The sequence below is a fragment of the Lonchura striata genome, chromosome 13, assembly GCF_050655825.1.
Source record: "Lonchura striata isolate lonStrDom1 chromosome 13, ASM5065582v1, whole genome shotgun sequence".
Taxonomy (NCBI): Eukaryota; Metazoa; Chordata; class Aves; order Passeriformes; family Estrildidae; genus Lonchura; species Lonchura striata.
This window is the reverse complement of record NC_140715.1, coordinates 4,931,807-4,944,158: the sequence shown is the minus strand read 5'-3', so window position 1 is coordinate 4,944,158 and position 12,352 is coordinate 4,931,807. Positions and strand designations below refer to the sequence as shown.

At 46.3% G+C, this 12,352-nt stretch overlaps 1 protein-coding gene across 22 annotated transcripts in view; it reads left to right on the top strand.

Moving 5' to 3' along the window:
* ANKHD1 (ankyrin repeat and KH domain containing 1) overlaps positions 1 to 12,352 on the top strand; it is a 98,560-nt gene that overhangs the window by 83,767 nt on the left and 2,441 nt on the right. For 3 of the 22 annotated variants that reach the window (XM_085590960.1, XM_085590938.1, XM_085590959.1), the window contains 6 exons: positions 103 to 252; positions 557 to 2,172; positions 7,003 to 7,197; positions 8,269 to 8,523; positions 9,477 to 9,652; positions 10,558 to 10,722. In XM_085590960.1, coding sequence (XP_085447086.1) covers positions 103 to 252; positions 557 to 2,172; positions 7,003 to 7,197; positions 8,269 to 8,523; positions 9,477 to 9,652; positions 10,558 to 10,722 — 2,557 coding nt within the window. Of the gene's footprint in view, positions 1 to 102; positions 253 to 556; positions 2,173 to 7,002; positions 7,198 to 8,268; positions 8,524 to 9,476; positions 9,653 to 10,557; positions 10,723 to 11,159; positions 11,659 to 12,352 lie in introns of those variants that run through there. The other 19 variants (XM_085590947.1, XM_085590946.1, XM_085590945.1 and 16 more) reach the window with 19 other exon arrangements.

The window sequence follows — 12,352 nt, the reverse complement described above, 5'->3', positions numbered from 1 at the left end:
GCCCTTAAGAATATTACTTCAGCCACTGTCAGACAGCAGAGGGGGTTTGTCTGTCTTTGAAGTTTGAATGTGTTTCACAGATTTCTGATCTTTGTGATACAGGTCAAAGAAATTATCAGTCCCAGCTTCTGTCGTATCTAGAATAATGGGAAGAGGTGGGTGCAACATCACAGCAATTCAAGATGTCACCGGTGCCCACATTGATGTGGATAAGCAAAAAGATAAGAATGGAGAGAGAATGATCACTATAAGGTACAGTATCTCAAAATGAAAGTCTTGAGTTACTCCACAGTGTCATTTATTGAAAAGTTTGTTTGCTTTCTAAGGCAGGATCTATTTAGCTTCTTTGTTCTAGAATAGCACATACATTCCTGCTGCCAAGATATGCTGACAATCAACTTGAAAGATAATCCTTAAGATACACAGAAGTCAAGAAATAACTTATTGCAGTAAACTTACAATAGACTTAGAGATCAGTATAAGACTGAAGCTATGGAACGTTGCACAAAGTGGAGTTTCCTTTTGCAGGAGATAAATCTGTTTGTGTTTAACCTAGGGGTGGTACAGAGTCCACGCGATACGCAGTGCAGCTCATCAATGCCCTTATTCAAGATCCTGCCAAGGAACTGGAAGACTTGATTCCTAAAACTCATATAAGAACACCTGCTTCGAGTACCAAATCAATCCACGCAAACTTTTCATCTGGAGTCAGCACTGCGACTGCTTCCAACAAGAACTCCTTTCCTCTCGGAGCACCGCCCCTGGTCACATCGCAGTCATCGACACTCTCTACTTTCCAGCCTCCTAACAAATTAAACAAGAATGTCCCAGCGAACGTGCGCTCATCTTTTCCGGTGTCTCTTCCTCTCGCTTATTCTCACCCTCATTTTGCCTTGCTGGCTGCCCAAACTATGCAACAGATCCGGCACCCTCGCTTACCTATGGCCCAGTTTGGAGGAACCTTTTCACCTTCACCAAACACTTGGGGACCATTCCCAGTGAGACCAGTTAACCCTGGCAGCACGAACAGCTCTCCCAAGCATAATAGCTCGAGTCGTGTGGGTAGTCAGAATGGAAGTGTTCTGCAGACGGAGTCTCCTGGGTTACCTACGTCCAGTTGTCCCGTTACCGCCTCGTCTGTAGCTGCTTCCACCCAGCCTCTGTGTGTGACCAGTAACCGGACTCCCTCCTCGGTCAGGAAGCAGCTCTTTGCCTGCGTCCCCAAGACGAGCGCTGCAGCAACAGCCATCTCAACTGTGACGAGCACCTGTAGCACTCTGCCCTCAGCTTCCTCTGCGCCCACAAACAACGGGCAAGTGCCCACAGCGTTTCTGCCATCTACTGCTCCGCAAGCGCAGCACTCTGCCCTGAAGGCGGACTCGTTCTCGGCTGTCTCAGCACCCAAGGAGAAGGTGTCGACCCCCGAGCAGCCGCCAGCAAGCGCGTGCCCGCCAGCTTCAGTCGCAAGCAGTTGCAGCGTGTCAGCCAGCAGCAGCTCAGGGGGCACCGAAACGCGCCCGGCGAGCAGCCCCGCGCCGCCCAACAACGCGCAGGAGGAAGTTCTGCCAACCAGCATGTCTGAGATCAGCCCTTCCATGTCGATGCCTTTTTCATCCAGCTCAGAAACTGCTCCTTTAAGCTTAGCGTCGCCCAGGTCAGTTGTTGCAGATAATCAGGACAACAGTAACTTACCTCAAGTAGCTGTACCAGCACCTCGAGTTACTCACAGGATGCAGTCCAGAGGTTCTTTCTATTCAGTGGTACCAAATGCAAACCTCCATCAAGATCCTCAGTCTATTTTTGTTACGAATCAAGTTCCTTTAACACCTTCTCAAGGTCCACCTGCTGCAGTGCAGCTTTCGTCAGCCATGAACGTTATGAACGGTTCTCAGATGCACATTAACCCAGCAAACAAATCATTGCCTCCTGCCTTTGGGCCAGCAACGCTCTTCAATCACTTTAGTAGTCTTTTTGATAGCAACCAGGTGCCAGCTAACCAAGCATGGGGAGACTGTCCACTCTCTACCCGAGCAGCAGCTGACCCATCTTTCACTGTTCAGTCTACCTTTCTGAATAACTCTGTGCTAGGACATGTGGAAAACGTTCATCCCGACAACTCCAAGGCTCCTGGTTTCAGGCCACCTTCCCAGCGGGTTTCAACTAGTCCTGTAGGTAAGTCATTAAGATCGTTTTCTGGACAAAATTCATTTCTTCAGCCATTGCACTTTGATCATACTGATGGAGAAATAGTCTACAAATGACAACTGGAGAGTGCTCATGTAATGAGGATTGCCTGTTTTTTCCAAGTGCTCTTTAAAATGCTGATGATTTTTTTTCTTCAGCTCTTCCAGGCTGTTAGGAGTTGGGAAGATTTCAGATGTTGCATTGCTTGTCCTCTGTGTGAGACAGGAATGCTCCCACTTGCTTGTAGTGTAGCATCAATTTTAGGTTTTGGGTTGGAATGGAGCACAGTGTGGGATGACACCAATCCTGAGGACTCCTGGAGTTTCCAGCTGCAGCAGTGACTGCATGCAGGTGCTCAATATTGTGAGACTCCAGCTTGACTCAGTGAGGATAAACTCTCTGTACTTTTTGGTTCTTGATGTGGCTCTGGGATTTTAATAAGCTTACTTTGTGGAGCTTATTGGTGTGCTACAGCATGGGGTGTTTTATTCAGAGATTCAGTATAGCAGTACTAGCACATCTGGATTTGTTTGAAATGGGTTATGAACACTGACATTGAGCTCCCTGCGCTTGCTGTGCTCTGCCTCCAGGATTTTTCTTCTCAGTGTTCAAACTGTATTGCAGGCAGCCAACTGCACCCATTAGGTTGGAAGGGACCCTCAAGAGATCTCTTCTTGGCCACCCTTTTGCTCTTGCCATGGTGTCTGTGGGGTGCCCTGGAGCTGGGTATCTGGAGAGCCAGATAAAACAACACAGTGTATGTTGGGTATTTGGGCTAAAACTTCAGGACTTGAATGCTGGGCTGGGACAAGTCAAGTAGTTTGACTTTCAGATTAAAGGAGAAGAGAGCATTTGGAAGATGTGATGGTAAGGAAAGAAGATCTTCAGATTCCCTTTCCCCTCAGTTGCTTGACAAATGTGCAGGACTTCTGCAAACCAGAACACTTCTCTCTTACTGGCTTTAACCACAAAACTGGGGTGTTTGCTATGACTATAGTTTTCTCAGTTGTTAAATTTGGGTTGTACTGCACTGCAAAATGAGGGCACACCTAGAACTCTGTGCCACATCCAGCTTCAGTGTAGGAAGCAGAACCAGATGTATCAGATGAAGTAACTGGACCTTGTTCAACACAGACTGTTAATAAAGAGCTGCCAGATCCCCAGCAGGCTCCAAGACCACATGACAGTGGCTCAGCTTTTCCTCTGCAGTGGTCTGAACTGAGTTGGTTGTTGCTGAAATAATTCCTGGGAAAGGAAACTTATGGCAAATGGGATCTGCTGATTTCCCTGACAGTGGCATCCTGCGTGTGCAAACATGTGTGACTGGGACTTCTTACAGCAACAAACTATTTTGCTGTTCCCTTATGTTAAGATCATCTGTTTGTTATGGGAGAAAATTTCTTGTATTTCTGCTTTTATATATCCTTTTATACTTTATATATCCTTAAGTGACTGTAAGTATTTAAGAAACAGTGTAAATCTGTTTCTGTCATTAGAATGGTTAGGTAGATAGCTAAGGAAAATTCACACAGTTGACTTTGGGGAAGATATTTGTGAAGTTCTCAATGAAGCTCAAAAATATTGGGACAGAACACCCCTTCCTGAGTTAGGATTTGATTAGGATATTGCAAATTAAAGAAAACCTGCAAATAGGGAGTGTGCTGCTAAAATTGTGCTGGGCAGGAGGCAACTGATTAATCAGGTCCTTAATTGATTCATTTAATGTCATTTTACTTCATGTTGCTTCTGATCATCTTTTTTCAGAATCTAGATGTTCCAGGAGTAGGGGGGTTCAGGGAGCTTGAGGATGTTTGGAAGGTGTGATAGAGAGGAAAGGAGCGAGTACAGTAGGCTGAGGACTTCTCTTTTGCCTTCCCTCAGAGCCAAGTGTGGTCTGCCCACCCCTCTCATTTGCCAGCTGGTCCCAGGGGAGTGGACCTTGCCCTCGGCTCAGCCCCAGGGTTGGCAGAGCTGGAGAGTTCCATGGCTGTTTGCATAGGGTTGGTGACACAGTTAATGAGATTTTGAGAAGGGGGGGACAAGGGCTGGTCACTGCTCCTGCTCTGGCCAGCAGCAGCACAGTGGACAGGGAGCAGCCAGGGCCTGGCCTGGCAATTCCATGTGGTCAGAGGGGTTGGGAACAGCCTTGGAGCAGGAGGACACCCATCCTCTGATCTCAGCTGTGGGAGGGACACCTGAGGGAGCAGAGGTTTGTATTTTGTGCCTCTTTAGCACAGTTGGCCCATGGCAAATTTTTCTACAAATCAACGTTTCTAAGGGATCACCTCTAAACTGATTAGGTGAGGATTTAATATAGTTTGGGTGTGCACTAACCCAGCTTTTTCTTAACAAGTTCTCATCTCAGGGTGGAGTTCAGGTACTCTGCTTTTCTTGGAAAGTTCATGGGTGAGCTGAACTGCAGCTTGAGTTTTCTCTGATTCACCAGTTCCTTTGAGGCACAGATATCTCTGCAGATCTCAGTGCTGTGGATGCATCCTGGAAATGGCCTATTTGTCTCACATTTTTAGGTCTCTTGACCTGGGAGTTTGCAGTTGAGGGCAGGCTTAGCCCAACTATGAGAGGAGGCTGTGGAGAAGACCAAAAGTAATCTACTTTTTACTTATGTCCTCTGCATTTTAAGGTGTTTGAGACCTTGCTTCTTAAAAGGGGTCTCAAACTTGAAATATGCCAGCTTAGGAAGCAGCACCATGAGTATGAAACTGCATGAAATGGTTGGACTCTGTTTCACACAGAGTGACTGAGTGCTGTGGCCCTTTCTCTAAACGTGCAGGTAATGTTGCAGTAACTAACAGCTGCCCGGGGTCTTTGATAAACTGAATTTTGAGCAGAGTTTGTGTGAGATCAATACACTCCTCTCAAAAGCTCAGTTACGTATTCAGAGTACAGTGAGGAGTTTGAATTCTTCATAGCCCAGGTAAGTGCAGAGTATGGTATTGCAGAAGATTTTAGTATTAGAAAACCTCTGATTTTTTGGTAAGTACACAAATAGGAAGCTCATTATTAAAGTCAGGATTTGGTAAGTTAGTGTTCAGAATAACCATTTTTAATATCAAGCAAAGTTTTTCATCCACTTTTATGAAAGACAAGATAAAGTTAAAAAGTGTTCTTTGTGACCTGACTCCTGGATTTGTGCATCTCTGGCTGTCACACTCCCTTCAGCCCATGGAGCTTCTCCAGCAGTGCTGAAGTGGTCTTGACTATCCAGTCATTGCACTTTACAAGCTGTGTACCCATCAGCCTACTGAGCCATCAAAAGACATCAGGGCATCCCTCTCCTGCAGGAGAGCTGCTTTTGTCGCAGTCCCTGCCTTGTTCTCTGTCTGGGAGCCCAGCAGCACCCATGGGTGGCAGCAGCTCTGTTACCCTTCTGTCTGGGGCAGATCTTGTGTGGATTGCCAGCCAGCTGGCAGTCTGTGGTTTGGTGCGTGGTGGAATCAGTCCCCAGGGCCTTTTGGCTGCCAGGTTTGTGGCCAGAGGGGTGGCCAGAGTGTCCAGGCAGTGGCTCCACAGCAGATGCCCAGGGAGGGCCCTGAGCTGCAGGCTCAGGCCTGAGCTCTGTGCTGGAGCCAGGCTGCAATTCCAAACAAACTCAGCTCAATCACTCTGCACTCACAGGCACTGGCATCCTCCTCAGAGCCATGTGACAAACCCAGGAGGACTGTCCTCCCATGCTGGGGGTCCCTCAGCTAAACACCCCGTGTTCCAGCAGCAGGGGGATGTGTTTCTCTTTGGCTGTAAGGGAGACTTCTCAATTTAACATTTGGGCTAGTGAGGAAAAATACCTCCTTTAACTCCAGCAGATCATTTCTGTCCATGTGAGCAGGTTGGATCTGGCATATCTGCAAGAAGTAAATCAGGTGACTTGGTTGATAATACTGGGGAAAAGACCTGGCTTTCAGGAGCTATCCAGGCACTGAAAAGTGCCCCTCTAGTTTCTGATCTAAGGTACTGCCTGGCAGCACTGCTGTTTGTGGTGGGGTGTGTGTAGAGATAACCTTCAACCTCACTCTGCAGCAACATAGGCTGGTCCTGGTTGTGGTCATTTTGAAATGTTTAAATGGTTTTGAAACTAATCTTGTTTAATGGGCCCTTGAAACTAAACCCTAAACTCAGATGAACATATGGCCATGCCCATTTCTGCTTTCAGGTAATAACGTGTGATAAGACTTTTTACAACATTTTGGAAAAATACTTAAAAGCTTTGGCTTATAAAAAAAAACCTGTAATTCACCCTTGCTAGTAATTTTTGTGGGACTTTGAACTCTTTTCTCCATCTCTCTCTTCCTCTCACATGTCCCTGGAGGAAGCAGCCCCCTCCCTTGTGGTGCTGTGCCACACCATCCCTGTCTCTGTGGCCACAGCGTGCTCTGGCTGATCTCTACATGAAGGTACCTATGGGATGGCAAAGCCCATCCTGCAGAGAACTGCCTCCCTGGTGCTGGATTCCCCTGGGACTTTCACAGAGCCTAGATCCCTGTTGGATTTGGGTGGCTTTTTGTAAGCAAAGATCGTGGCCACTCCCAGCTTTCCTGCTCTGCCCTCCCTGCTAAGATCATTTTCTTTCAGCAACCAAAGGGATGGCTGTTTTTGTTAAAACTTGAGGCCAAACCAGAGAGCCTCCAGAAATGCCTCTGCGGTTTCTAAGGGAGAATCGTGCACCTGTAAATGACCTTACCATGTGCAGATGCCCCCAAGGGTGATGAGATGCTTTAATTATATTTGGAGCACTAGCTTTCTCTGGTGCTTTGAAGCAGGTTCCCAAAGAGAGATATTTAATCAAATTTATGTTTATTTCAGGCTTACCCTCTCTAGATCCATCCAACAGCTCTACAACTTCTTCTTCAGGTCCTTTGACAGGCTTTTCAGCAAACATACAAGGAGCACGGGTTTACCTTCAAGGGCCAGCGCCTGTTGGGACTCCCAGCTTTAACAGACAGCATTTTTCACCACATCCTTGGACAAGCGCAACAAATTCATGTAGGAACTTCATGGGTCTGTCTTAGTTAACTATAAATTCATAGCTATTGTCTTTAGTAGATTTCTAACTTGAGGGGGAACTTACCCAGTAATGCACAAAATGCTTTCCAATTGCTTTTAGCAGCTGTGAGGATGGTGTACAAATCCCAAGCTGTGCTATTTTATGGGGTTTTTCCCATGCCACTAGTTCTGGTAGCATTACTAAAGGCGTATTTGGGCAGAAAAATGAGTCATTGTAGGCTCTTGAGAGAGCATGAAGCAGTGGGGGAGTGGAGGTGATTATGCCAAGCTAAAGATTCCCCTCTAAGTAGTATGAGTTCAATATTAGGTGAAAATGTCATGTTTGTCATGGTTTGCAGCTACACTTGCCTTTTTTCCTGTTTCTTTCTTTCTTTTTTTTTTTTTTTTTTTAATTGGGATCTGGAATTATCATTAAAATTTTCCAAAATCTCTAAGCATCATCCAAGGTAACAGTGGGTTTTCTTCCTAATGGAAAGAACATGGAAGTAGCTTTACAGAAAATATGGGCCTTGGATTCAGAATCGTAGCTGAAGAGGTTTTTCATGTCACTGCATGCAACTTCATTGCCACTCTGAGTTTAAGAACCAAAATATTTCAATGAGTGCTCAAAGGAAGTTGGATTTCCCAAGGAGAGTCAGTGACACTTCTGAAGTTGGCGGGACTTTATGCTCTTGGGTCACACCTGTGGCTTTGGGAAGCTGTCTGATTTCTCTTCTGCTGGAAGTGGTAGATACCAAAACCAAGCTGTTTAGATATTTATGGTATTTTGGCTGATGTTTTCACCTCTTCCTGAAACTCTTCCATGTTTCTTATTCTTTCTTGTAATTAATTTAGATACACTGCTATGTCATGAGAATATCATGATTCTGATGGCTGAAAGCATTTGTGTTATAATGTGGATTTTAGAGTGGATTTTAGAATTTCTGTGAAAGACTTGAATACTTGCCATAAAAAGCCTTTAAAACATTTTATCATTTGCTTTGAGATAATATTGGGGAAATAAATGGGATGGTATTTACGCTTGCTACTTTGTGTGCAATTAAGCAAGAGAAATACTCTTTTCAGCAGGTGAATCTCCTATTCCATCAGTTTCCTCAGGATCATCTTCGCCCCTCTCAGCTGCTTCTGCACCTGCTAACTTGGGCCAGCCAAAAACGGGTAACGCCAACCCAGATCGGAAGGTGCCCCCTCCCATCGGGACAGAGCGGCTGGCCAGGATCCGCCAGGGAGGCTCCGTCACTCCCACGCCCTTGGGAACCAACTTCACCGCCCCCGTGGGCCACAGCGGCATCTGGTCCTTCGGCGTGAACAGCGTGTCTGGTAGGTGCTGCACGGACACCGCCAGGGCCTCTCGCAAGGACTGTGCTTGGAAGGAGGGTTGGAGCGGAGGAGTAAAGCTCCACAGTCTGTACTCCCATGTGGAACATCCCAAGGGGAGATGGTGGCTCTCCTGGTGGCAGTGGTGGGAGAGCACAGGTCAGTGGAAGTGATGTGGTTTGCCCTCCTGACGCTGGTGGTTCTCACCCGCCTGGATCAAGTCACCAGCCTGAAATGGTGCAGAGACCTCATACAGAGTCCTGAATGAGCCAGAGCTTAGAGTAAACAATTTCTATCTGTTAAGGGGGCTGTTTCCAGGCCTCACTGTTGGCTCCTTCTGTCCAGGTTTCTCTCTTGTTTTCCACTCACATTTTACAGTGTCATCTGAGTTGCAGCTGATGCACCCAGGGACGCAGAGCTGTGGATGCTGGTTTTTGCACTGATTTCCTCATGACTCTTGAACAGTATGGGATAACTTCTGTTTCAGGCAGCCTTGGTTTCCAAAGAATGACTTTGAAACAGCTGAAGTTTTATGTTCAGTTCCCTGGTAGTTGGATTTTGTGGAAAGGAGGAGGTGCAGCATTTGAAATGTAGAGTGTTTCCATTGGTAACTTTCAATACAAATGTTTGAGTCCTGCATTTGTTGTATGCTTCAGTAAAGCCTTCCACACTTTGGTTAGCTAATGTCTCAGCATTGCTGTGTGTTTTCAAGAAAAGCTTGTATGTTCTTACAGGTAGTGTTGGGAGCTCTGTTGGATTTTAGACGTTTTGCAGTGGGCATGTGGAACTCACAGTTTGTGGTAGTCCCCATCTTCTCCACCCTTGTCTGGATACCTGAGATCCCTCTGTGGCTGTGTTTTCAGGGTACCTTTGGGTGGCCTTAGGTGTGTGCAGCTGCTGAATTCTACTCAAGTGTCTGCAGTGAATTTCATCAGCCATTTTTAATCTCTTTGCAGAAGGCTTGTCGGGTTGGTCTCAGCCTGTCATGGGAAGTCATCCAATGCATCAGCAGCTGTCGGACCCAGGCACGTTTTCTCAGCATCAGCCCATGGAGAGAGATGACTCTGGAATAGTGGCTCCCTCAAATATTTTCCACCAACCTATGCCAAATAGTTTTGTGGATTTTTCTAAAGTAAGTTACAGAGAGTTGGATTTATGAAATGGCCAGGGCCTGCCTTTATTGCATCTCCTGTTCTGCCTGTTCACCCTGTGTGTGTGTCCTCTGCTGCCACTGCTCGTCACCCCAGTCCTGAGCCTTCTTTCATCTGACCAGAAAAGGTGCCCAAGCCTGAAGGCAGATCAAAACAAAGCCAGAGTTTGTAGGTTGCAGATATTCTCTGGTCAGTAGCTGAAGGCCTTCATCACTCTTCAGTGTTTTGTTTCTCAGTCTCCTGGAAATGTTTCACAAAGCTTGCCCAGCTCTTGAGGGTGATTACAAGTTTGCTTAATGCTTTCAGCACAAATCATGGCCACAATACCAAATACCTTCCTTTAGGGAAGTGGCAGGAGGAGAGGCTCCCAGCATGTTTCAGAAAGAGCCATAGCATGTGGTCTTGGCATCTGCATGGCAAAGCAGAGCCATTCACACATCAGAAAAGAATTCTCCTAATTGCAAAATACTGCTCCGTAACTTGCTCATAGGCAGAATTATTTTAGGTGGCCATTAGGAATTAGAGAAGATCTTCAACCCAGTCTGGGCAGCTCAGTGCAGCCCTGTGTGCACTGTGGCTGTCCTGTGCTGCAGAGAGAAGGGAACACTGAGGTCACAGTGTTCAGCTGCTGACCTGGTTTTGTGGGCTTATCTGAAAACTCTGTGTGTGCTGCAGCTCTGCTTAGGTGTAAGTTTAGAGAAATGGCTAAGCTGGCTGGAATCTCCAACTCTGAAATTCCTGTGTTCCATATTCTGCCCCAGTGTTCTCTGACAGTGCTGAGGTTCCTGCCAGCAGTGGAACATCACCTATGGAGGTGACCTGGCTCTGTCTGGCCCTACAGCCACCCTTCCCCATGCCCTTCACCAGTGCTCTCTTGTCCCCTCAGGGCCTGCCCATCTCCATGTACGGCGGCACTCTGATACCCTCGCACCCTCAGCTGGCAGATGGCCCAGGAGGGCCCCTCTTTAATGGGCTCCATACTCCAGATCCTGCCTGGAATCCCATGATCAAAGTTGTCCAGAACTCAACAGAATGTACTGATGCTCAGCAGGTAGTTTGGCTGTCTTTTCCCACCTGTGCTTTCCTGGGGCTTTATACGGTGCTGTATACCCAGTTTTGGCTGGGTGACACGTTTGGTTTTTTCAGTTCTTTGAAACTAGGATTGAGATTGTTTGCATGACTTTTCCCTACTGTGTGTGTGTGTGTGTGCATGTATTCATAAAATATCCATGGTGCTACTGATACCAAACCTTCCAGGTCAAACAAGCAGCGTGTCAAGACTGCTCAGCCAGGTAATGGACTGTTACAAGTGAGAGGGTTTATATCCATACTCAGCACCTTGCAGGTTTGTCAGTCAGAGCTGGAGAGCTTTGGACAGTCTGGTTGTATTTTGAGGGAAGCCTTATGCTTGCCCTCAGTGGTAAAACACTGTTAAAGGAACCTTTATTTGTTTTTATAATAGATTTGTCTTTTTATTTCTTGCTGTAGATATGGCCTGGCACCTGGGCACCTCACATTGGAAACATGCATCTCAAGTACGTCAACTGATTTAAGGGGGTCTGTCCTTTTTTAGCCTGGTTTGGGAATCTTTATGACCTTGAAGAACCCTGGGGATTTTTTTCATGTGCCTAACAAAGCGATTTTCTGTGGGCTGTAACAATGGAATCTCGATTGCCCATTGTATAAGAACAAATTGACTTACCTATACAAACTGATTCTGTTCTCCAGTTAGTTTAGCCACTTCAAACTTAAAAATCAGACAAAACTAGTGCTTTTGGCTAAACACTACTGAATGCTCCTTGTATGCAGCAGAGAACTAGCTGATGACATGATTTTGACCTTTTAGGGTGGGAAATACCTGTATAATTGTTTACAGACTTACAAGGAAAAGCTGAGTAAATTTCATGTCGTATAGTGGCTCTACTTTATGTAGCCTGTATTAATGTGAAATATTTACCCCTGAATACTCAATAAAAGGCAAACAGCATTTATAGGTTGTGTGTGAGAATTTTGGAAAGGGCTGTATGTTACTGTCCCCAGTAGCTGCTGCTGTGCCCAGTGATGCATCTCCCCAGGGTCATGTACTGAGCACGTGGCTGCAGTCAGGTTTGGGAGGGTTTGGAGCCACAGGTGTCTGCAGAGTCCTTGCCCCTGCCACACTTTTATTGGTGTGAACCTGCTTCTCTATTATGATTTTTTCTTTCTGGATTAATTCTGCTGCTTCTGGCAGGTGTCACCTGAGAGATCAGGTTCTGCTTAGGGCTGCAAAGAAGGGCTGACAACAGTGACAGGTGAATGCAGGGTTCTTCACTTGCCCAGAAGCAGATCTTAAAAAAGTACTTCCCATTCGAGGAAAATGTAACAGATTCAGTTCTAAGCTTCTTGTAATGCTGTAAATCTGCTAAGAGGTCCTCAGGCCCTTTCTGTGAGGAAAAGGATTTTTGCACGCTGCTTGGATGAATGTTAACTCCTGACCCAGTTCTCCACTTTCTACACTTGGACTGTGCTTTGTTCTGCTTTTCCTCCAAAGCAGTGCAGTAACTATATGGAATCCATTCCTTAAGCAGGAAACTCCAGTGCACATAGTGTTTAATCCTATGGATCAGTCTCAGACCAGGTGGAGACTTCACCTTCTTCCACCTTATCCAGACAAATCCGTATTTGCAGCAGCAGAGTTTCCC